Below are 25,642 nucleotides of genomic sequence, written 5' to 3'. Positions count from 1 at the left end.
TTGTCACAGCATCCTTTACAGTGTCCACAAACTGAACTGATTAGAATCTCACGTTGCTTAGAGCAACATTTCGTAATGTATTAGCCCTAAAGGAATTAAGATGTGATCACTTTCTTAGCATTTGTTCATCCATTTCTACAGTCTATAACACTGGCTACATTTTCCCTCTACATTTCACAACCCTGAATCATGGCTAATTGCACTTTTACAGTGGATTTTAAAGTTGATTTTAACAAGCCAGATGTAGCTTCCAACACCACAAAAACACCGTGGGAGTGTTTGTACTTTATATTGTGAGATGCAGTCTACTTTTATACTCTCAGGAGAACATCTGTCATGTTGATAATAAGATACTTGTCCTTTTAGATTTTCTTCAACAAGACAACTTCTCCTTCTTCCCACAAAGTTTTATCTTTGTTAAGATAGCCTACTTGTTTTAATCATGACACACATTGATGTTAAAGTGTGATGAGCCAGTTCTGTGCTGACATAGGTAATGTATTAGTTGTGGCTGGTGAAGTTTAATTAGGTAAAATCATTTTCATAAATATAGGACCGACAAAGACCTCTGCCCAATTGAAAGCATTGGGGTTTTTGTAAAAAATCAGCAGGGTGCCAGATCATTCTGTCTTAAGTGGTTCCTTGTCGGTCCTTTGTCGGCTGGCTGCTCAGAATGCAACCAAAAACATAAGGACTTGGTGGAGAATCATGAAACTAAAATGTATTTTATTAAGTAGAGGATTTTGGATTCTACTTTCCCTTTTTCCCAAAGTCTCAGTTTATTGTTGGAACAATAACACAGAACAGAATAGAAAATAAATCTAAAATAATTTAGGCAACAATAGGCAAAACGAGGCTATTAGCAGGAAGGACATTTTACACTGCAGCTCACTGTTTAACTGTCAGAATCTGACCTAAAATGAACTTAAGAAAAAAATGATATCAAAATAGGAAAGGTTGCACATGAGATAAAATAGCACATATGAGTGGTACTGTGTGTGTGTGTGTGTGTGTGTGTGTGTGTGTGTGTGTGTGTAAAAAAGCCTTTGGGTGTTCTAGGTTAATTTGATAGCCTTTATCATATTGCTTCCATAAGCTTTTATCATCAAAAGACAGTGAACAGTCAACTGTGGTTTTGTGAGTTTGTGAACTAAAATAAAATAAATATTTCGGTTCGATGTGTAGGTTTACTCCGCCTACACTACCTCCAGGTCCCCGCGCCTCCACCAACATGTGTCTACACAGTAATGTGCTGCTGCTGCTGCTGCTGCTGCTGCTGTGGTGCGCATTACCAAGGATGCATAAAGGCAGAGGACAGTGCGCGCCCCTGGATGCGAGCAGCTCAAGTCGCAGCAGCCACTCCACTCCATGTTTTGCCCTGCCCTTGTGCGCTCTGCTCGCCGTGCAGCGTGTCTCCGTTGCATTTTGCTTTCCTCACACCGACACGAGCACAGGGCTGCTGTGTGTGCGGGAGAAGTTGTTTGCACAGAGAGCACCAGGTAGCAACTGTCTTCTTCAAACGGGTTAGTCCAAGCTGGGAGCAATCGGACTCGTCAGGGTCTTTTTCTTTTTCGAGGTGGAAGAGACGAAGCTTTTGCAATGAGGTGGACGTGCCAGTATCTAAAGTGAGGAGTGATTTTCCTTTTTTCCTTTTTGTTTTAATGAACATCTGACACCCTGCTCACTGGAGACATTTTTTAATCAGCTCTTTCGGGATTTTTTTTTGTTCTTTTTCCGACGGAGCTCGTATTTCCCTGTGAAACATTATCAAGGATTTCACTGATGTATGCGATGTGGAGACTGCAAGTCGCCTTATGTACTCTGTCGGTGCTGTCCCTGTCATCTGCTGGTGAAAGCAAAGCGCGGAGCTGCAGCGAGACGAGGCAAGCTTATAACGCTAAAGGATTCAGCCTCGTCAATGTGCCTCATCAGGAAATATCAGGTAATTGACAAATCATTAAACAATTGGATGGTGATCGCCACAACCTCAACTATAGTATTCTCCGATCTCCCTCAAACCTTTGAGCATTTAACTCGCCCTGTTACCAACATCCCGTCATCCCTTTTATCAAAATATCCAAAACGAGTCAAAAGTCTGTTTGCCACGTTCCATGGTGGACTTTGTTAAAGCATTTGTCTGAATTGAATCTATGCAGTCTGTATGTTTGTTAGGCGTTTTGCAAGTATTTTGATAAATCAAAGACATGTGATTGCAGTAGAGTGGAACTATATATGTGTTTTTGTTGCTATTTAAAGGTTCTCTCTATGTCCACATTTCTTGATAAATCACAGCAAGCTGCATTTCATTCATTATCTTCCAGTGAGTAGACACCAACCACTGGATTTAAAATCCAGACTACAGCTAAAATGATCCACCTGTCATGTTGCTCAATAAGTATCCGTCTATCCATCCCCCTATAGTTAAACGTTTCAGGTGTTTTAGCTTTTACATGTTCTAGGCCAAATCGAAATAGGTAATAGCACAACAACTTGATTTACACTGACACAGGTAAAACCCAGTTGTTACCTTTCACCTGTTTTAGCATTGGGACCATTACAGAGAAGTGTTCCTCTCCTCATAGAGGTGACTTCACCCACAGGTTATACATTGATAGGTAACTCATTTATCACCAGAACTAATAGCCCAAGACTCACATGTGACACTTCTGTATGTAATTTACTTGCGCCCAAATGTGGGATCATTAATAAATAGAGCTGGTGAAATGGAGACAGTAAAAGATTGACTTTGCAACAGTGCAAAACCAGAAGATATGTTTTGAAAGTACAGTAGCTGCATACCTGTTGCTCACATTCAACAGAAGATCATGGAAGCTTGTTGTGTTGTACTTGGCTAAATAGTGAATGATGTTTACCAGTAGGGGGCTGTATGCACTCAGCATGAAAAACTCTTTTTGCTGAGGGTGTCTTTTTTTCTTCTTCTTTTCGATATTCCTCAAGGCTACAGCTTAGGTTTTAATTCATGTGCCTTGGTACAGCAGAGATATGGGGTTTTATTATCTCTTGTGTGGTGGTAATCACATTTATGGTCAAAGCAGGAAAGGAGATTAGTCAGTAAACATAGTCAGCTTCATGAGAGGGAAGTGTGCAAGCAGAGAGGCCTGAAGTTAATCCCTCTTTTGCCTCTTACAGACAAAATAGAGATACTGTATTGGTAATTGGCAGTGTCAGGCAGTAATGATCATAGAGCCGCATTATTTGCTTTAAACAGGGTTTGTGCTGGATGGGAAAATGATAGTTTTGTCACTGATTGAACATGTGTGTGTAAGTCTGTGTGTGAGGGATCCCTTACAATACTTATAAATCCAAAACAATTTCATCTAGGAATTATAAATCTATGTGGCGCTATTGAGTCGCTAAAAAGCAGAAAAAAATAGGTCAATTTGTATCTTTAGAAAATACAGAACTTGGTATTTACCAGGAAAAGCTGCATCAGAAGCTGCAGTAAATATGTAAAAGCAAAAAGGAAAACTTTTTTCCCACACTTTTTCTGCTCCGGTAGCAACATATATTCAGCATCAACTCGAGGGGAAATTTTCAGTGGACTTCTCAAATAAAAAGACCAGACACTGTATTTAGAATAATTAATGTGCAGAGTATTTTTCTTAAACACGATAAGCTTCTAAAAGTAGTGATGCAGTGCTGCTCTGTTTTTGTTTTAGTTTCATTATTTGTTTCTGATATGACAAAGCACAGGAAGCTAGACAGAGATGGTGGCTTCTGATGTTGCCCCCTGTTCCTTGTTGTCATCAGTGTTGTAAAGTGATGGTTTGTGATTAAACGCAGCTTTGTGCAGTCGATCCACGTATGTGAACTTGCCCTAAATATGTAAGGAATACAATAGTAATAAGAGTCTGCTGATTCATTCAGACATATCTATTATTGAACCCTGGACATGGTTCATTTTTCAATTTTTTATTAAATGCTTTATGTTTGGATTATTTATTAAATCCCATTAGATTTTTTGAATGTATCCTGAGACAGAATCTTGGACTTCACCTGTGCAGCTGTTTTTATTTAGTTTAACAGTTGTCATAGGAGTTAAAATCATGTAGTTTTCCAGTATTTGACTACAGAGTTTTCGTTGGCCTCCACCTCCCCGGAGCACTGGATGGGTTCCATTTACCACAACAAGAATGCAGAACATGTCAGATAATGTTTTATAAATGATTAGGAAATACTTGGACATACTTTTCTTAGATTATGTAGAGTTTTGGGGCTTACGGTAATAAATACATGGCATACATACACATTACAGCGCATTACTTTTCGTAGCTATGCACGAATAGTTCACGAGAACAGCCTGAGAGTTTTCAGTATTTATTCTTTTATGTCATGTACCATTTCTCATTTACTTGGAACTTCAGCAAGTTAAAATAAAAGACAGAGTTCTGTTGGCCACATTATAGATCAAGATGTTTTATGGAGCTGTAATCAAATCCCAATTACAATTCATATACAGCCAGTACACTGTGTGTAATTGGATTTTGTTGTCTCCAAATAACCTTTGCATACAGTAAATAGACGTTAGATATAGGCCTCAGGAGATGGGATAGTAGAAAGCAGTCAATTACCCCTAATAAGCTATGCTAATACAAACGTGTGGCTGCATGTTCAGCGTTAGCGCTCATCCCTCCATCGTTTGACATGTCATGCTATGTCTCTAGATACTAAACACACAGGTGTAATACTTATGCAGAGGTGGCTACTTCAGGTTGTAAGCTCACATTTGCATAAGCTAATTATTTTGACAGCCACTGACAAGCTGAGCTACATTATTTAAGAGGTGACAAACACAGATATGAAAATACAATAGGCTAATGATTTAATCCACACTTTAACTTTAATTAAATAAAAATCTCATAAAACTTAAATGTGTAGTTTGTTGGTGGCATTCTGAATAGAAGTTTATTTTTTTGCATTTTGGTCAGACCCTTTTGAATAAGCATTTACACAGCTACTATCTAAATTCTGCAGGCCATCCATTATTGAAATATTACAGCTGTGTTTGAATGGGTCTCTTGGGCTCCAGAGTCATAAAACTTATCCAGAACATAAAGAACCTGGTAAACCATCAGAAACCCCAAATCGATGTTTCAAAGATTACAACAGGAGGCAAGGTCATATTTTTGTGGCTTTTGCTCTTTTTTTTTAATCAAAATCTGTAAAGTTCTTGTGGGAAAATATATTTTGCTATGCTTTCTATTCCATGTATAACTACCCAATAGATTAGAATATTGTTGTTTTTTCAGGGACGCAGTGGCTGGGCTAATAATAATTTCTCACGATTACAATTGTTACAGCGATTGAAAGCAGAAACATTAGTGTTGCCTCAGAGACAGTCAGATTTACATATGTGGTTTCACCCATGAAGAGATGTAATGCACGCTCAGCTAGGGCTGGGCAATATGGAGCAAATCAAATATCACAATATTTTTGACCAAATACCTTGATATCGATAACACAACGATATTGTAGTGTTGACTATTGGTGCTTTCACAAAATATTTACACAATGAGATTTTTGATAAATAATCATCAGTAATGTGGATATAATGACTAAGTGGGTAACGGCAAATAATAGAACAGTTACAACAGTCTGGTAAGTTCAGAAAATGACATCACTTTACTGTTATGCAGCCTTTAAAACCAGGAAAAGACTTATGCCATTTTACGATATCCAAAATCTAAGACGATATCTAGTCTCATATCACGATATCAATATAATATTGATATATTGCCCAGCTCTACGCTCAGCAGTATAACACTTCTGTCATACTGGTTGCTGTGCTTGGCAAATTGTCGTCATCCATAGTTATATTCTGGGATTGAGATAACTCTTTAGCACCGATGCAGACATAATGTAATTGCTCAGTTGGCGGACCCGGTTAGAGGTCAACCATACTACCCACTTCATTGATTAAAAAGTGCTACTTTCTCTTTTTGCCTAAGGACTTTTGAGTGCCTCAGTTGTCTTACAGTACGGTAGTGGTGGGAGGTAGAGGCCAGTGAGAAAAATCGTACTGGCGTAAGACTATTTTTCTTACAGTTAGATGTCTCTCTGAAGAGTGCCAGTATTCTTTGCAAAGAGGAGGTTGGTAGGATAAAGTGGTGGTGCTGAAACACACTACTGAAAAATGTCTATAACTGGCTGGTGGACAGCTTCGTTAAACTCCACCAGGTCGAGCTTATGATTCCTCCGCTCTCGTGTCCGTGTTGTCAATGAACCATCGCCTGCCTGGTGTTTTACACAGCAGTCAGCCAACAATACAGCTTGTGAAGATCACCCCTGTGTGCCTTTGTCAGAAGTTAGTTATATCGTTGTGCACACAATGCCGCTTGATTGTCAGCCCTTTGTTCATAAACACAACTTCTCCTGAATGCTTCAGTCAGGCCCTGCCAGGGAGCTCTTGCTCCGAGGCTTTGCTGTTAATATCAACATCTACTTACACAGAGCGGTCGCGATTCTTATGGGTGGACATAGCTCTTTGCTTCGGCTTTGAAACAAAATCCCTTGATGTGCTGCAGTTCCTATTAATGCAGTGAGCGACTCTTACTGTATATTTCCTTTCTAAAGAATAACAATTACCTTTGGGGTTCATTGGTAGCAATTTTTAAGAATATTATTTGATGTCTCTTTAACAGAACAGTTATTAACTGTTACAAAATCCAGCATATTTTTCCCTCTTGTGAATTCCTGAAGCTGCAACTCTCTCTGCTTATCACTGTGATCTGTGTGTTGCAGTTGGCCAATTCCCTTATGCACAACCCACATATCAGAAATCTTTGCTGTTTGTACTTAAATGAATGTCAAGACCCGTGTGAACCTTCTGTATGCGGCACATTCAATATCGTCAACATTTGAGCTTTTTTGACAGACATCACTGTAGCTCCTGAAATAAACCATCTTACAACACTTAACGTCTAAATTTAAGATTCTTATGGACAGACAAAACAACACAATGTTGTATTCGTATGTTTTTTTAAAGCAGGTTTAAGCCCATGTAGTTCTGTATTTGATAAATGTTTTAAGGCCTCAGATGTAATTGGTTGAAATTACAAATGATTCAACGAGATGATACAATATAGTCATAATGAAAGCTGTAAGCACAACTTATTATTGCCGTGTTCCCTCAAGAATCCATTGCAAGAACCAGCAGATATCCGTCAGGATTTTTTAATGACACAATATAGCACGGAAAATGTGGTGATAGTCTATGGTTAATATTTTGGTGTCCCATTTCTGCACATTGTCACAAAAGAATGTAATCAATAGTCTGTTGCACAGATCTAATTTTATTTTCCCTTATATGCAAGGCAGGTAGCCTATTTAAAATAAATGTGGAGATAATTTTAGATGTGTTCACAGCCAGATGCCTAATTACTAAATAATGGAATGACATAACACCTTTAGTGAAAGTGTGGGAATACCACTCTAAAAGCCCTTGCCAAGCAAATATCCATATAAAAAATTCTGTAGGGCATTTTTTTCCAAAGCCCATTAAGATGCTTTTGGCTCTGCCAAATTGGAAATAAGTCTCTTGCCAGTCTGTATACATCTTCAGAGAGAACAGTTAATGAGATGTGAGGGAGATTAGGCTGTGTGTGTGTGTGTGTGTGTGTGTGTGCGTGTGCGTGTGCGTGTGTGTGTGTGTGTGTGTGTGTGTGTGTGTGTGTGTGTGTGTGTGTGTGTGTGTGTGTGGCAGTGGCAGTTTAACCTCACTTTATTTTGCCTTGCACCTCTATTGTGGGAGGGAATGACAAAAGTGTTTTGTTTTTCATTGGGCGAGACAGATTGTATGCATAGAACATCCAAATGAGTTTCAATGCGAATCATCCAGCTGTGCTTTTCTACCTTTTGTTAGTTTTGGCAAATGGGAATATCTGAAAGTTGTCATGACGTGACAAATGCGTCAACCCTCTGCAGGCATTCAAGCCAAAAATGCATATGGTCTGCAAGCTTCCTGGCAGCCTTTCTCAGCACCATGTATGGTGTTTTCTGAGTAGTGTGAAAAGCCTCCGGCTAGCGTAGGAGACTGCGATAGCACTTTTTTCAGTTTTCAATCAACTGCTGGCCTAAATCAGTAATGGAGGGTGGGATTAAGGATCACTACCCTCTCAAGCCTTGAGAGGAACTAGAAAATAACAGCAAGAAGTCTATGGATGGATGTGATTGTATGTTGAGGGATTAGAAGTGAGCGCACAGAAAATAAGCAATAAATAAACAGTCTTGCTCTGTAAAAGAGAGCATATAGGCATGCAGAGCATCCTTGACTAACCGTGTGTTGAAATCATGACTTGAGTGGTAACTCTGTGAGGTATACAAGGAGGGAGTCAGATAGGATGTAATCCATCTGAGTTTGAGGGATTAGTGATCCGACTCGCTGTTTGTGATGAACAGAAGAATCGCTACATGCTGCCTTTTTATACTTGTTTCTACAAAAAGAGAAAAAACATTCAACTTTGCTCGTCTCATTAAAACATTGGTGAAAGAAAAACTGCCGCAGGAGGTAACAGAAGGAAAAGTCACATGTGGTATTCCTCCACTGGGAAAAGTGTTCCCCCTGGGATTTCTCTGTTAGTTGGTGAGGGTGGTCCAGGAATTTTGTAGAGGTTGGTGGAGGTCACTTTGTCACATCATTGTTGACATGTGAGAATAGTGGGTGGGTATTAATGATAACTGGGTGGCCTTCCTACTGCTATCTAATGGCGCTTACCCACTGGTAGTACCAGCTCTACCCAGCTCGACTCGACTTGGCCGCGGTGCCCCGTCCTCCTTTTTCCATTGCAGATTTAGCACCGCCTCATGCCTGAGGCGAGCGTGGCTGGTCTTCATTGCGACACCACAGGAAACTGCCATGACCTAACACGACACACACACAGAACGTCAAAGGTGTGTTGTTTTTGACAAATTTAGTTTCAAAAGAAGCTGGAGGCAGCAAAAAAAAACACCGCTGGCTAAACTATTTAAAAATGGCGGGTTTGTTCAGGACCCCCCCGTCTGTCACTAGCAATGATGACACAGTGATTAGTGATGATTCTCTCTGACCAATCAGTAGTCTGCAGGTTCACGTCACCTTTTGGTATCGCCTCAGCTCGCTTGGAACCACGACGGGGGTGATACTAAAAAACGTACCTGTTGGCAGGTACTAGGGACTTTTTTCCATAATGGAAAACCAAAAAAGGCGAGTAGAGTCAAAGCGAGTCGAGCAGGTACTATGTAATGGAAAAGCACCATATGTAGGGGAGACCCTTAGGATTGATCTAAAGCCATATAAAACATACTGTTCACTACACAGACAACGCTAATAACTTCTATTCTCACCCTCTAGCCAAGAGGGTGTGGTTTTCCTACCATTATTTATTATGTATGTTAGAGAACCAAGGCGTTCTGTTTATTGCTATGGCCTTTCTTTTTTCCCACAGAGACCTTTTTGCCTCTGGAAGGCAGTCTCTGAATAGAAGTCCCAAGCTTGACACCAATGATAAGGCTCAGAGGGATGAGTGCCACACAGTGCTTTTGGGAATACCCACATGGGTATGTCATATCGAGGTGTCAAGGATGCAAATACATTTTACACTGGGGACCTTTTGTTTTTGTTTTTCAGACACAGACTAGTACACATGACTGAGGTGATTTGCTAAATAAGCCACCCCTCAGAGACTTGGAAGTAAACAAGCATTAAGCACAGATAAACATGCATTCCAAAATTGTCATGGAAACATCAGACGCTGTCAACGGATGCAGACAACGGTGATGGCATTGCCGTTAAAATTTTGACAATGACACTGTTGTTGTGTTGATGAAACATAGACAGTCTCTACCCCTGAAAGGCCTCTGAGGTGGTTTCACTGTTGTGAGACCACGGGGGGCTTTTGATGTATCAAAATCAATAGTGCAGATGCTCCAACATGCAGACATTTTTTAGTACAAACAAAGCCACAACAGTACATCAATGGCTAACTTTAAGGCCTGTGAACATCATTCAGGATTCTAAATATAGTTATAATGTTTTCACTGTGTAGTTGAAGCAGAAAATTTAATATTTGGATACTGAAACACATAACTTTCTTTTTACCAGTTGGAATTGAAAAACAAGGCCAACCTTTACGTAAGGTGATGTGGTGGTGTATTTAGTAAAGAGTAGTAAAGCTAAAAGTAACCTTTTTATATTAATGAACGTCCGTTACATTCAAGCCATTGCCAAATGAGTTGCTATAAAGCTAATTTAGACTATCAGCTCCACACAACTCTCTCTGTATTTCTCAGTATGGCTGTGTTCAGAAACTGGTATCGTCCGGCGTCGTTAGCACGCAGAAAATCGAGCGAACATAATTATCTCTTCTGAAGAGTCCATCATGTTTTTTTTAATCCTCCATGTCCTCCGTGGCTACTAGCAACTGTGTGGAGGACGGGTGGGAGTGATGCGCGATCACTGAAGACTTGTATCATGTGGATGCACTGACAGTTTTGTTGTCATTACTTAGAATTCCTCATGGGAAGGCAGAAACTACGCACTACAGCTTTAACACTATATAAACCTCTTTGAGCAAGTACATCAATTATAATTTCAACTGATTCTGGTCCCAGTTCATAGTTTCTTTGCAACAACAGTTCTTTTCCTTTTTTCTAGAGAAAATCACTTAATTTTCTCCTCTTCTCTCCAATCTGGGTAGCGCCCTACCTAGAAAGTAAAATCAGCTAAAGGCTGAGTGGAAAGTTCTGTTTTATTCTTTTGACCGCCAGAGATGGTAGAAATCTGGTCACTACAAATCTCCTCTGGTGGTCACCCAGGAATCATAGAACCATAGTTACACATCGTATGTGGTGGGGCTCTAGCTTTGAATGCAATTTTGAATGCTTAAACTGCTGTTTATGATGTTGTGTGCTTGTGTGTAAATGGGAAATATGAATGGGATAGTTATTTGCACAGTATATGGCCTAACCAGACTATTTTCATAACTGGAATAAGGATCTTAATTGGAATACTCTGGCACTAATGCTGTGTGGGTGCATTAGTGCTATATTTTGCCCTGCAATAGTGGAGGTTTAGTGAGGGTTCAGTTCATGAGATATTCAGTGAAAAAGAAGAGTTTTGTGCTCTTAGTAAGCTGTCTGTGTAAAATTGTGTGTTACTCCTGTTTCTCTCATTTCTAATAAATCAGCTACAGTATAAGTCATATGCACTTGATCACCATTACATTTGCAGCAAGGACAACAGGAAAAACATTTCACCCTAATATTCTGTGGCAGCTCAGTACGATGTTTACCTAAATTGTGCAATCAGTAAACTATGTACTATGTACTAAGTTTAAGAATTTCATGACAGCAGCGTTGCAGTGGGCGTAACAAGAGAGTTCCAACTGCATGGCTGCATCTCTCAAGTGAATAGATGATAATTGCTCCCCAAGTAACAAGACAATAGAAAACCACAGTGCCGACCTTGCAACACAGATTGGAAGTAAATCGTGTTTTTAAAGAGCAGTAGTTGTTAGCCAGGACAATACATGCAAGGAAAGGATGTTGTCTAGTTATAAATTAGGAAATTTATACTGATTACATGAGTTCATGACCCAGTTTAGTGTGATCTCGTTTGCTGCTTTGAGGTGGAGAGACTAATTAGAGATTGGTATTATCTTTATGTTAATGCAAAAATCTAGAGGGCTGATCTTAACCTCGGGTCACATTTCTGGGCTTTAATTATAACATTAAATAATAGACTTTGCAGTTAAATGTCGTGGGGGATATAATGACACTCCTGCATGTGTCAGAGGTCTGCCCTATGTTCTTTCACCCCGTGTTGCTTCATTTCCTTTTTTACTCCGGTTTAGGCCCTGTTTCTTTTTACTCAGTGATCTGTGAGAGCCCAACTTATACTGATATTAATGTATTTTATGACGATTGATTCCTGCAAATATGCTAAAATGCACATTTAACAACTCAATATGAAAAAAGGTTTTGAAATTGAGATATAAAAAGAATTAAAATAGCTTCTTTAGCCAATGCTAAAAAACTGTTTTCTTGAACAATTTGTACACCATTTTATTACAGTCTCTTTTTAATAGTTCTGTATAATTGGATGTATTTTGCATGTATAATGGCTCCACATATTGTATTTTTTTTTTTTTATCAAATTGGCTTGTAATGAAGCATGTTGGACGTAGCACTTGCAGAGTACTTCAGAACGACATCGGAATTAATCTGGAACTAAAGAAGAACTGCGGGGGTGAACTAGCAGTTCCTTTAAATTACCTATCCTTATAACTGATGACAGTCTTGCAGGAAAAGACATCTTGGCTCACTTGAATGGGGCCACATAGTGCATCTCCAGGGAGCCTCGCAGTCATGACAAATGTGACAAGCTCATGTAACCTTAATGTCAGGAGAGGACCAGTTTTAAGTCGTTCTAAGAATGTTGATGAGGCTTGAGAAAGAATATCTCCCTCCCTCATAGTTCTAGTGTTATCAATTTAAGGCCTGTTGGAAAGGAGGTGCAAGCATTTTGGAAAGGGTTATTGAAATGGCTGGGCTATTGGGCCTGTGTTCAGTGTTTACATCTTTTGGGCCCTCGGATTTCGTCATGTGTCAAATCAAACATCTGCCATTGTGATGCTTCTTGGCTTGTTCTTTGGCTCCTGGAGGCTTCTAGAATCTGAAAAGAAGCCAGCCTCATCTCCTGCTACCAGAACCCCGCTGTTTCCTGTCCCCTGTGTAAGCTGCCGGTAAATGAGTGGGCTGGTCATCTCGCACCCTGGGGCTCTACCTTGGGCTCTTCAGACCACCAGCTGTTGTTTTTAGGACTGAGTCATGCACTAGTTAGCATGATGAATCCAGAGCACGAGTGCAAGGCTTTAACCTCACCGTATGTCTCCTCCTCTTCTCTCCTAGCCTCAAATATTAGGCAAGTGTGATAAACTGAAATACACTTCATATACAAAAATACACAGTTCATTTTAGAGACATCAATAATTAATCACCTTCGAGAATTTTACTGATCATGAATATGCATGCAAACTTAGCATGACAGAAATTTGAAATCTTGGCCCCCTCTTTGCTGAGTGATGATTGACTGTTTTACTGTGCCTTTCTTGCTGTATTACTTGTGTTGATTCTACTTACTAGTAAACAAAACTCCACCAACACAGCTGTATGTTGTGAGACGATTTCAGTAGCTTAAAGAAAGCTAAACCATGTACTTGAGTAAATACGTAGTACTGTTGTAAATACGACTTACAACATATAATGACTGGCAGTTAATCTGGTAATATGTGAAAGCTAAACATGAAGGGGAAGGTGACAACTTTTGTTGATGTCGGAGTCAGATTGTGAGGCTGTGCCCATACTGGAAGCAATACGTACCAGTTTAGACCCAGTGCATACAGAACTTGAAATAGCGCCAGTTGAAAAGATTTGTGTTCATTTCTTTGCCAGCACTAGTTGTCGTCCTAAACGACAGGTGCAGCTCTGTTGGTTTGAGGTGTTGCTTACTTTGATGACATGTTGGAGCTTTGAGTTCTCCTCATCTACAGTAATGTATGTCCTTAAGAAAAACCTTAGAATTTTAAATCATGGTAAAGTGGGTTGACTATTAATTGAATAAAGACAGTAGAAGCAGGATCGTGGTCGGCAATTTCAAGTGGAGCCATTATTACATTTTATTTAACACAATATTCAGAGATTTATGATTTTAATACCTAATTGACCTCATGTTTAAATCAAGCTTTGATTGAGGAAAAACATGTTTAGTTAGTCAAATAAGTACTTCAGGAAGAAGAAACATAATTTTCTGTACAGTTAAATAATAATGAAGAGGAAGATATATGCTTTAGTCAAGCTGGTCCAGTATTTACAAAATATATATTTTTCTCCCTGAATTTGACAGTTTGATATGACTGTGATGCACGTGGCCATGATGACATGATTTACAAACTTTTTATTTAGATTTTTTCTGTTTATTTTTATTTTGCAAAGACTGTGTGAAGATATTTCATACACAAATCTTATTTCTCATATTTCAAGTCCTTCACACTAGGACAAAACAGACAGGACATGTAAAAACATTTACATGTCCTGATTTACACACAAAAAATTAACCTATGGGTACAAAGAGGATAAACATTAACTCTAACCAGCCAGGGATTCCTATAATTCAGAAACACCTTATGAGACTGTATGTAACACCTCCTCTCATGGGTGTGGTTTGAAAATGTATATACTATTATGTTCTTATTTTCACATACAGGGTTCACCTCTGACGTTTGTGTAAATTCTCTTGGAAAATTGGGTGTGGGTGCTGATCAGAGTATTTGAAATTGCCTGACTACAATAACAGAAAACTTGATATTCACTGCTTGGGATGTGATTTAGTCTTGTCTTGAAATATGGCTCAAAGGGACTTTTTTTCAATCAGAATATGTTATTTTTGTTAGCAATATTGCTTGTGTCAACTTTGGGTTTGATTCAAAACCCTAAGGTGAATTCTGCAATTATGTCATATTGGAGATATGTTAAGAGTTAAGATATGTTATTGGAGGTAAGTTTGGCTTACCGGCTGTATAGTGTGGGTTTAAAGCCTGGCATCCATGTCAGACAATCTCATCCCCTTCTGCTATCTCCGTAAAAAACGTAAATATCAGTTTTTTTTTACTTTGAAATACATGCTAAATCTCTTATATCTTCGATATGGCACGTACTAGTGCCCGAAAACCAAACAAACATTGACGCTTCACATCAAACAAAGTTTGCCGTTCTGGGTAATTACTGTATTTAAGGCATATAGTATTATGTTGCTAATACACAGCATTTGTTAGCCTTACATGACTAACACTGAAATCATACAACCGTTTTGCATTTGTCCGATGACGCGAATGCTTTTAATTGGTAAACATTTGAATCTTTCCCATATCTACCGTCCATCCCATAAGATGTAAACGCAGCAGAAGGCTTGTCTTACTTACAGTATGACTCCCATATGTACAGTAATTCTGCAGACGTTCCTGCAATGTTGATGTCCATGCCACTAGCCTACTGTTATTTATTATTTTGGAAAAATACTATTTTCTACTTATTGTGAGGTGTGGTATCCCCGTGGTATTTAGAATAAGCTTTTCTTTTCCCACATCTGGAAATCATGTTCTGAGGAACATGGCCATTTGCCTACAGTTTGAGATATTGCCTTTTCATATTTCCAACTCAATAATAACATCTCATTTAGTCCAACTGTTTTTTTAGTACAGAACCTGGCTAGTGCAATCCTGTCATTGTGCAAAATGGATCTTTGGATCATCTTTCGGGAAAATTCAGCAAAAAGATGTTTGCAGGACAAAACGATGGATTTTAACCCAAACAAAGCCACTGTATTTTTTACTTTCTATATAAATATGTTTCTTATTATCTACCTGCCATGCTGTCAGTTTACATTGATGGAAACTAGTGTTGATAATTGTAAACAAAACAGTCTGCACATTGTCTTATACACGCAAAGTATGTTTATTTGCAGCTGTCATGTTTCAAGCACACAGGCTGCTCATTAGACTAACAAAAGGACAGAGTTGACATCAGATTGGCAAGCGCACCATAAAATTATGAGCTTGACTTTATTCAGGGCATTAAGCTTTACCTCCCTACTTCACGCCACACTGTGAACAGTATATTTATCTCTCCATTACTGTCCTGCAATGTTCCAACTCTGGAAGTTATTTCAAAGTGAGAACATCTTTTAGCAGCCTCCAAGTGTGGTAACATATGGCTGGGGCGATTGAGGTAATTATCTGTGTCATCTTGTTTGGACATATTCAATTTGGGTCCCAAGCCTCAGTGGAAATAGTTGAAAGTGGGTGATTTGGTTGATGGAGAGGAGATCCAGATGGCAGAGCAGTGGTGAGATCAATCGAGCTTGATGCATTTTTCCAACTTCAACATGCAGACAGATGTGATTTAACACAGTAATTGAGTTTACTTCCAATTCACTGATTTCTGTTGACAAGTAATAACACCTAAGAAACCATGTGAAAACGTACTTGTAAAAACTCTTAATCATTCATTTGTTCATGGGTTATTTCATCATAACAATTAATTATCATTAACCATGTTCCTATGTTTAATAGGCTATAGAAGGCAACCTGTTTAGGGTTTTTGAAGTATTGATTGTGGTTTAATTCCGAATACAAGAAATGTTCTCTAGAATTCTTCCTACTCATGTCATGAGTGAAGTGATTAATACCAGGCTTTAACTACAGGATTATTTTTTTAATTATTTTTCTATTTTCCTTTATTTCGTGTTGTTTTTGTCATAAAATGGCAGTAGTAAATTATAATTTCCCAGAGCCCAGTGTGAAATCTTCAAATTGCTTTTTTAATCTAACCAACAGTCCAAACCCCAAAGATATTCACTTCACAATCATACATGACAAAAAAAAGATGCATAATCACATTTGAGAAGCTGAAACTAGCAAATGTTCAATAAAAACACAGTTCAATCAGCTCACTCTTAAAACCTGGTAACCTGCTCATACCATCCTGGTAACTGTTTTTTAAAAACTATATTTATGGCAATGCTCCTGCTTTTTCTTATTGAAAGTTTATATACAAAAGTGTCCATCTATAGACTACATTTAGAATGTTGGCTTTGAACTTGGAAATGGTCTATATTACTTACTATAATGTTACATTTCCCTTTTATTCTCAGTGCAAATGTTTAAAAGAGCATTGTAAGACAAGGAATAGCTTTTATAAAATGCTGAAAATATTAAAATGTGGCTTTTTTCATCTTATTAATAATCAATGAATCTAAGTAATAATCAACAGATTAATCGATTATCAAGATAGTCGTTAGTTGCAGCTCTACTCCAGTCATTTCTAAATGAGCACTGTTATAGATATGCAGTCATTTTGTTGTGGGGAAATAAATCACTCATTAATGGTCTGTATTTTTTTAATTTCTCAACTACATTTGTTTTTTCATAGTAGAATGGATTGTAAGAGGTGATTGATGTATTTCATCATAGAAAGTAAAACGTACCCAGAGAATCATCTGACAGTTGGTAGCCTACTTTTCCTTTGCATTTTAAAAATGAAATGAAATTTAGATGTGCTTAGAGGAAGAAGCTGTCCCAATACTTCCAGAATGCCTTTGATTGCAGGAATCCTTCATTATGCTGATTTTAAAAGTTAACCTTTAAACAGAACATATCATCTAGAGAATTTAAGCTGACAAGAGTACCTGCTCAGTTTACCTTTTGCTCATAGCTATTTTTTCCCTTTTCATATAACATTACAGTGTATTCATACAGTCTTCCATCATTCAACAAACTGTAATTCTTTTTGTGCGATTTTGCTCCCTTTTGCCCTTTTAATCTAGGTCATGTCAGATGAATAAAGGGCTGTTTTAAATGTGCCGCAGCCCAAATAAAGAAAGGACAGTCATGGCCTAAATGTGTGAGGGGCCTATTCTGTACCTGAGTCAATAGATCTCAAAGATAGAGGTGTCAGCCTTTCATAGGGAGCTGAGGCTCAGCCAGCCTTTTAGCTTTTACTGTTTTACTGTCCAAACCTGGCTAAAGCATTTAGTCCAAAGAGAGAAAGTAACTTTAACTTTGCCCCTCTTCTGCAAAGTCCAGTTTTCTTTAACCTGGAATTTATTGCCATAGACTTTGTCATAACAATCTATAAAAAAAACCCAAAAGTGACAGTAACATGCTTTTTCAAGACTAATACCAACATAAAATAAGATTTTATAATTTTCCTTTTGGATTAATTCAATGTCACACAAGAATTTATATAGAAACTAAATGTGAAAATAAGATTTGGAAATGTTATAATACTTGTAAGTGTACATTTATGTCTTATGCATGTGGGCATATCCATGAGATTATGGGAAGTGGTGCAAGGCATTACATTTAACAAAACTTATCTAAAGTCATTTACATAAATACAAACTGCCGACTTGAAAATAAGTGATTCACATTAATCTTTAGGGGGTGGGTGATATGGATAAAATCTTTAATCAAGGCATATGTCATTTTATTTCACAATATTTATATATATTATAACACAAGTTTTCTGGAAAATCAATTCAGTAGCTGCTAAGCAATAAAATAACCAGACAGGATTATCTGTTTTTGCTAATTGCGTGAATTAAATACCTGACTAAAAAAAGATTGATTAAAAAATAACCATAGAGAAGTCCTTTCTCATTGATTTGCAACATTGCCCACAATGGCCCAATGCACCGAGAGATATGTAAGGTATATTTACCATGATTTGTGGTATAAAAGGTATCACTGTTTGACAACTTTGTATCTCATGTATGTCAAATGTGTCTCATACAGTATGTATCATGAAACAAATCATTACATCACCCACCCCTTCATTAAATATGCAAAATCACAAGTAGGATAGTCTGATATCTCCCCACTAGTGCCACAAAATCATCACAATTATCACATTGATTCAGTTGATGATCCCTATGTGGATCCAGAAAAGTAAGACATATCTGTTTCAATTCTTCAATGGTTTTAAAGCCACACTAATAATAATAATAATAATAATAATAATAATAATAATAATAATAATAATAATAATAATATTTTTTACATGGGCATTTCCAATGACAAAACTTCGAAGCTGAAGATACAAAATCAGCAGACCAGCAGCAAACAAAGTAAATAAGTGCCCATTTAAGTATAAAATGTTAATATCATTAACAATCAATAATTCCTTAGTCACAGATATTCAAAGAAATAAAAATACATTTGGATTATTATGTTGAAAGAAGGTCCTTAAATGTCTTTCTGGGTTTGACTGTTGGATAATCCATTGTGTGTGTACACTCGATAGCAGTATACCTGTGGGTATGTAAATCTGCATAGCAAAGCGATGAATTTTGAACAGAATCAATGCTAAACACTGGGAAACTGAGTTACAAATAAACAGAATTATGGATATTGCAGGAGACCTGGCTCAAGTAAACTCAATTGAATGAATTGAAATGTCAAGAGTATGGCCCTGCTTCTGCAAGCCTCTGCCTTCATTTGAAGGCAATAAGTCTCTGTGGCAGCCGGACTAGAGCAGAGAAGGGGCAATATCCCAGAGGCAGTGCTGAATGAAACTGGAGCTGGAATTTGGTGGTAGATCAATGATAATAAATGTGATTCATTCAATATGTTGCTTCCCTGTTATTGAGCTTGGCTCTGCTTTCGTGTGAAATGCTCACTAACGGGCAGCAGCCTAAAATATCCTGGAACCAGATAAAAACAAATCCTGATTTCAGTCAAAATGTGGGTGACTTGCATAGTACCTACTGTATACGCTACACTTCACTCTTTTTGGCTCTTTATACTAGACTGTTTTCAGGGGGACAAACTTGGAATAAAACTCACCAGCTCAGAGTACAATAGATGCTGCCACACTGCAGAAATTAATTTAATTTACCTGATCACTTCACCTTTTTATGAATTTTCAGCATGGGTGAGTAATACATTTTTCTCTCTTGACTTCATGAATTGTTGGCTTGTTTGGCACAAAGCTCTGGCGAGAATGTACTCACTTTATAAATGCTGGCAAGAGTGGTCAAGGGATATACCAGATGGCATGCCGCATATGCAGTTTGCCCTTTGGCCAGGTAGACTAATGAATCCTTTTGGGAGTTAATCACACTGTCTGGCATCAGACCCTCCATGGGCATTGAACCCACTTTTTCCCACAGCTGCCCTGAAATATTCTGGAGCTTTCACATTTCCCTGCAACATATGTTTTGTAGTTATGAGTGACACAATTGAAACAAGTCTCTTTAGCATTTTAATCTCCCAAGTAGAAGATTTTGAAGTAGTCAAACTGTATGTATCTTTTGATGGTGGACCATTACTGCAGTGGCACAGTGGAGCTGAACATATTTAGCACCGGGGTCAATAAGAGCAAGTTTGTAAGAAGTGTTGTCTGAACACTTTGGAAATCAAAAGGTCACACTTGACTGTTCGGCGTGAAAAGCAGGACATCATAGAGAGGGGGGAGATATTGTTTAAATATGGGCTACATCGGCTAACATTTTCAGACAGTCTCTCCTGGAAGGCATTCATAGTGTTTCACTTGGTTGTTAAAAAGTGACAGAAGTAGTTGTGTGAAGAATGAAAAAAGAGATAGAAATGGTTGGAGAACCCAAAATCCGACATCGGAAGAAAATCATTTCTTGCATTGTTATCTGAAGAAATGCATCATTTGATAAAAATTGGGGGGAGAACACACGGTACTGTACAAGTGGAATTTCCACCATAAAACTTGGTCCTACTGACCTAGTAAGATATATGCAATCTATATATTGCATATTAATGAAAGTAAACTTGATTTCATGGAGTGTAAGCTTGTGGCCATTTCTAAAGTCTCAGTTTGTTGTTGCACAAAAAAGACGTCTAGCCTGGGGGCTCCTGCGCTATTTCAATCATTCCCTGTGGCGGTTGTTATTCTGCTGAAAGGAAAGGAACCATATATATATTGGTATTCGGTTAATGAAACAACAAAATTTAAACTTTGTTTTTAAAATAAATGAGTATGATATGACTCAATTAGATTTTTCTTAACTTCCAGAGAAAAACTTCTCTCTATTAAAGTGCAGCAGTATGAGGGAGATGGATTTACACCCTTTATTTTTTATTTTAATTATTGCATTAAATTGTTACTCATTGTGTTGAAGTGGAAGCCTAAGGAACTCCTTAACTTCAGCTTTGAAGCCTTGTGCTCAACCTTTCCTTTAAAGCCTTATCATGAGTCGGCAAAGTGACTGAGACCAGTCGGAGTATATATCTCACCCACTCTGTGACTATTGAGGTCCCACAGCTTGTAGCGTAACGACACAATGCACAGACCCACCTGCTGATGGCCATACAGCAGATGACCAAGCAGAACAGTTATTGAGCAAACATATCAGGGTTGTATGTCCATGTGTACAGCTGCCCACTATCTACTTTACTTAAAAATTTAAACGTGTACTTGCTTTGAATTGAGCCATTTTGAGTCCTCGAAAAAACCCATTTCTTTTCCCCTTTGTTCTTGTCATTTGTTGCCTCTGCAACATGGCCCACGTTTGGTAAACATCCCATCATGCCATTCAGTCCTCTCAACCCCCTGCTAATTTGCAATACGTAATAATGCATGAGATTTTTGCTCTGGCAGAAGACTTTTTACTTTAAATTCTACTTTATGGACCCACTATCTCTGCTAGCATTATCTTGTGTTACTGTATGAAAAGAAAAAAAATCACGCTCTGCCTTGTTTCCTTCTGTGATAGTTGAAACCTACTATAAGAATCATAAATGCTGAGTTAATTTATCTAGTTCACTAACCCAACAGACCATTAGTTTTACTTTCATGGATCTTAAAGCAGCCATATTATGCTCATTTTCAGGTTCATAATTGTATTTTAAGGTTGTACCAGAATAGGTTTACATGGTTTAATTTTCAAAAAGCACCATATTTTTGTTGTACTGCACCGCTCTCTCTCACTGCTGCAGATCCTCTTTTCAGCTGGTCTCTGTTTTAGCTACAGAGTGAGACCTCTTTTCTTCTTCTTCTGTACTATCTTTGATTGCACTTGCACATGCTCAGTAGCTCAGATGTAGATCATGTCAGCTAGCTAGCTCCATAGACAGTAAAAGAAAGGCTGTTTATCCAACTTCGGTCAGTTACAAGGCAGGAATAGCTGGGGGACTTCTAAATGAGGGCGCACATGTAAGTAGTTCTTTTGTAGATTATGGTGAACTTGTGTGTGTTGTAGCAGTGCTTTGCTATTGAGAACGAGATAGCATGCTAGCGTTAGCATGCTAATGCTATGAGCTAATGGTTGCGGTTAGCCTGCTCGTTTCGGCTTGTGACGTCACAAGCCGTGCCGATTTTGAACAGCTCACCCAGAGACTGAAGGCAGGACACATTCAGAAACCGTATCTCACTCTAAACAGCATGGATGGATTTTTTTCAAAGTTTGTATGTGTGTGGAAGCACCAGAGACACAAAAGAACACCCCAAATCCCAGAAAAAGTGATTTTTTCATAATATGGGCACTTAAAAGGTGTTATATAAATTAAACTTATTTTATCTCAGCCTAGGATTTCAGAAAGGTGTTGTACATATTCACAACTTAAGTCACAAAATCCAGTGTATGCTCACTTAAATCAAAGACTATACATCCATTTTTTTAGAAGCCATCTGCTTGTATCGATAGGACAGTCTTTTACCGGACTTACACAGACACTGATAAAGCAAAAACTAGGCTTTTTTTAATCGTGATTTTTCTTTGTAAATACAGATAAACATGGAGTGCCCAGAGACAATTTTGGTAAGACAATTTTGAACCTAAACAGTCCCTGGCTGCAGCTAATTCTGTCATGGTGCATGAAGCCGCCAGGCTCCACTAATGAAGCGCTTCTTTTTAGGTTATAGATGGTTAAGGTTTGGAGTAAAGCCATCGTTGTAGTCGGGAGTGTTTCAATCCTAGCAAAAGAGGAAACTGCTTGTTGATTAATTTTTATCAACTCAGCACATTGTCTTACCTACAGCAGATATGGCTACTAATAATTCATTAAAATATAGATGTGTCTAGCTCAAATTACTTAGGTACTACATCATTTAAAATTTTGTGATATTTGCAAAAAAAAACAACTATGAACTGTTAAAAACAGCATTATTAAAGCAGCTACTCAAATGCCTGTCTAGAGTTAGTTCTCATTAATGAAATAAAAGGTTGCTGGTAGTATGCTGTGAAGAACAGTCTTTGTATTTGTAGTGAGAAATGGCTAATTTGTCTTAATTTTGAATCGGCAGAGAAAACCTCAGTGGCAGCCCTCCACTCTAGTACATCTGAGGTATTTCTATTTATTGAACCACTATGAGAAGAAAAGGGATAAGAAATGTGCCATATTTTATGCCTGCCCATTAGAGATGACTGTAACATCTGCCTGCGTATGAAACCTCAAACATGCGGAGCACATGCTTCTTTTACATCAAGGGACCAGAACCCAAGAGGAACTGAGGCCAAATACAAAGCAACTGTGGAATAAAGCATACGATATGATGTTAGTTCTTCTTTAATCTCTGCATGATCATACCTCCAGGTCTATCCATTTCCTCCCAATGACCTATATATTCCTGACTATCCCTGTAATTTAAGAGATCAGAATGTCTGTGGTTAAACAAACGTGTCACACATAGTAATGTTATAGTAACATTCATAATGGGTTGGGGAACTTTCTTCTGTGAAAGGAGCTCTCTTGGCATCTTTGTAGCTGATTGCATGTGTCAAATGGGCATTGCCTTGTTGTTTTCTCTCCAATCATTCATCAGAATTGAGCCGGCCTATGTGAGCATTCTCTGAATCTGTAGTCAGAGATTTCACCTAATTACAATGCTACGCTTCAATCATGTTTCGCAGTCCATGAAGATTGTGATCCAGAGGAGCCAAACCCATCTGCGCATCAAACAACTAAACAAAACAACTAATGTGTGATTGCATTTGTAAGCCGCACAATATTTCTTATGCCTCACTTCCTTTTGATTAGTAAACATTTGAGCTAATGCCAGAACATTTCACTGTAAAATCCCCAAAGAAGATTAGCATTTGTCCTTAATTATCTTGCCTTCTGTAATTACATACATTTAAATCTCTGATCAGCTCGTTCTGAAAGTAAAACATGTGCCGCGGTGCCTTCTGACATGAGGCAGCTACAAGGACAGAGTGGAACATTTGCATGCTGGACTGGGTTAAAGACACGATTGAAGACCTTTATCCACACTTTTTTCCCCACAGTGATTGCATAACTATTTGCTCAGAAGTCATAGATAAACCTGTGAGTGAATAATGTAATATGTTTAAGTGTATATGCCTGTCTGTGTGTGCTGATCACTGAATTTGTGATCAGGTTAGGAGCGTAATGATTCATGAATGTGGGTGGATGTGCCAGCCCTAATGTTTAAGATACAGCTCTGTTGTTTTACATCTAAATGGAAGCAGGTTTTTCTTTATATGAAGAGCCTGATGTGACACATGTATCAGCTTTAATATATATTAATATATATTATACTTCAGTCAGTGTTGTCATCCCAGGCTTACATACAGTATGTACTGTATCTCTGCTGCCCACTCAGTTAAAACTTTACACTGTCCCTTTCATCCTTTGCCTGTTTGAAAGGCTGAAAGAGAAAACATGTAGAACCCAAAAGTTGTTTTTAGCAATTGTGCAAAGGTTTCAGCAGCAGTAAAAGATTTGGTCACAGTACTGATTTGGCAAACAATTTTAACAGATGCAATAGGCGTGCTCTGGGACTCTTCCCAACTTCCCACTTGTCCCTCTTCACCTGCAGCCAACAGTAAAGTTGGCGACAAAAACAATGTTCTGTTTGTTTTTTGCAGTGTTCTACTTCCTAACAGCTCTTATTTGTCAAAATCCAATACTGAAGCTATTGTCTTTGTAAGCATATATAATGGTTAGCTGTTAAATAGGTACAGGATTCCATTTTATTTCATATTCAATTTAAACAGCTGTATTGTTTATAAGCTTTATTATATTAAGCCAATCATGAATGCACTCACAATTGGTTTAATTCATCTTTAATGTATCTCTGTAGCAACACCACTTGTGTTTCATACCCATACAGTCATCCCACCGCTACTTCTCCTTTTTTTTGTTGCCACTGTTGGTATTGAGTCTTACAAGTTTAACTCAGCCTGACAGAGTCTGAGCACAACTGTGATCTCACAAGCATACAGTGTATTGACAGCTTGGTTTCAGATTCCATCTTGGGTGCAAAGCAACCAACTAGAATGGGACAGATATGGTCTAGTGGGCCAAAATCCCATTTAGATTTGGGGACGATTATTTCAAAGTTCACCAAGGTAGGCATTTTATACTTGTATTGTTCTTTTGAAACAGACCTCACAATAAACACAGTGGAAAAAGGGGGAAGGGACATTTTATGTATAAAAATGTTGAATAGTTTTGTCCTGTGTTATTTTGGCATTACTGCTATTTCTATTCTCTTGTTTATTTTGGTGTATGTATTGTAGGAAGCAGCCAGAATAAAATATGTGTGAGAAAGGGAAAAACGTGAAAAAAGACACAACATCATAAACATGCTGCTCACACTCCTGGCTGCTTCTCACAAAGTCCTATTTTATGTCTGTTAATGTAACAGCAGCAGCTCCTTTTTTCAAAGTGGTTAAAGTAGCTAGGTAAGTCAAATGATGTGTTATACAAAAACAAGACTGAAAGATGAATAAGGGGTGTACAACTTATGAAAGCTAAAAGAACCAGGGTTTCCTTTCAGCTGTCATTTGCACTTAAGGGCAGTTCTGCGTTTTATTGATTTTTTTTTTTCTCCTTTTTTGCCAACCTTTAGTGGCCAACAGAGGTGTTCTGTCTACTTTGACAAGTTAAGTCAATTTGTTGCATCAACGGAAAATTCAGATTGAAATTGACATACTTCAGAGTTGCAGGGCTTCCTAATGCAGCGAGCAAAGGCCATTTTACTTAAGTTATCCATCATTATGAAAGTAAACCACCTACTTTCGAGCCAATCTCTTACTTGGGCATTGTTTCAAACACTGCAATTTCAGATCCTGGGAAACACGATCCACAAGGTT

The 25,642-nt window shown here is 38.1% G+C and overlaps 1 protein-coding gene across 3 annotated transcripts in view; it reads left to right on the top strand.

The window, feature by feature from the left end:
- Positions 1-1,297: 1,297 nt before the first annotated feature.
- The window catches only part of gpc6a (glypican 6a), a 161,023-nt gene continuing 136,678 nt past the window's right edge, over positions 1,298-25,642 (top strand). The window contains exon 1 of one of the 3 annotated variants that reach the window (XM_035999480.1): positions 1,298-1,942. In XM_035999480.1, the coding sequence (XP_035855373.1) occupies positions 1,783-1,942 (160 nt within the window). In that variant the 5' untranslated portion in view covers positions 1,298-1,782. The remainder of the gene's footprint in view (positions 1,943-25,642) is intronic. The other 2 variants (XM_031324366.2, XM_031324365.2) reach the window with 2 other exon arrangements.

Source organism: Sander lucioperca, chromosome 3, assembly GCF_008315115.2.
Source record: "Sander lucioperca isolate FBNREF2018 chromosome 3, SLUC_FBN_1.2, whole genome shotgun sequence".
Classification (NCBI taxonomy): Eukaryota; Metazoa; Chordata; class Actinopteri; order Perciformes; family Percidae; genus Sander; species Sander lucioperca.
Note: the sequence above shows the minus strand (reverse complement) of the source record. Positions and strands in the feature narration are given on the sequence as shown.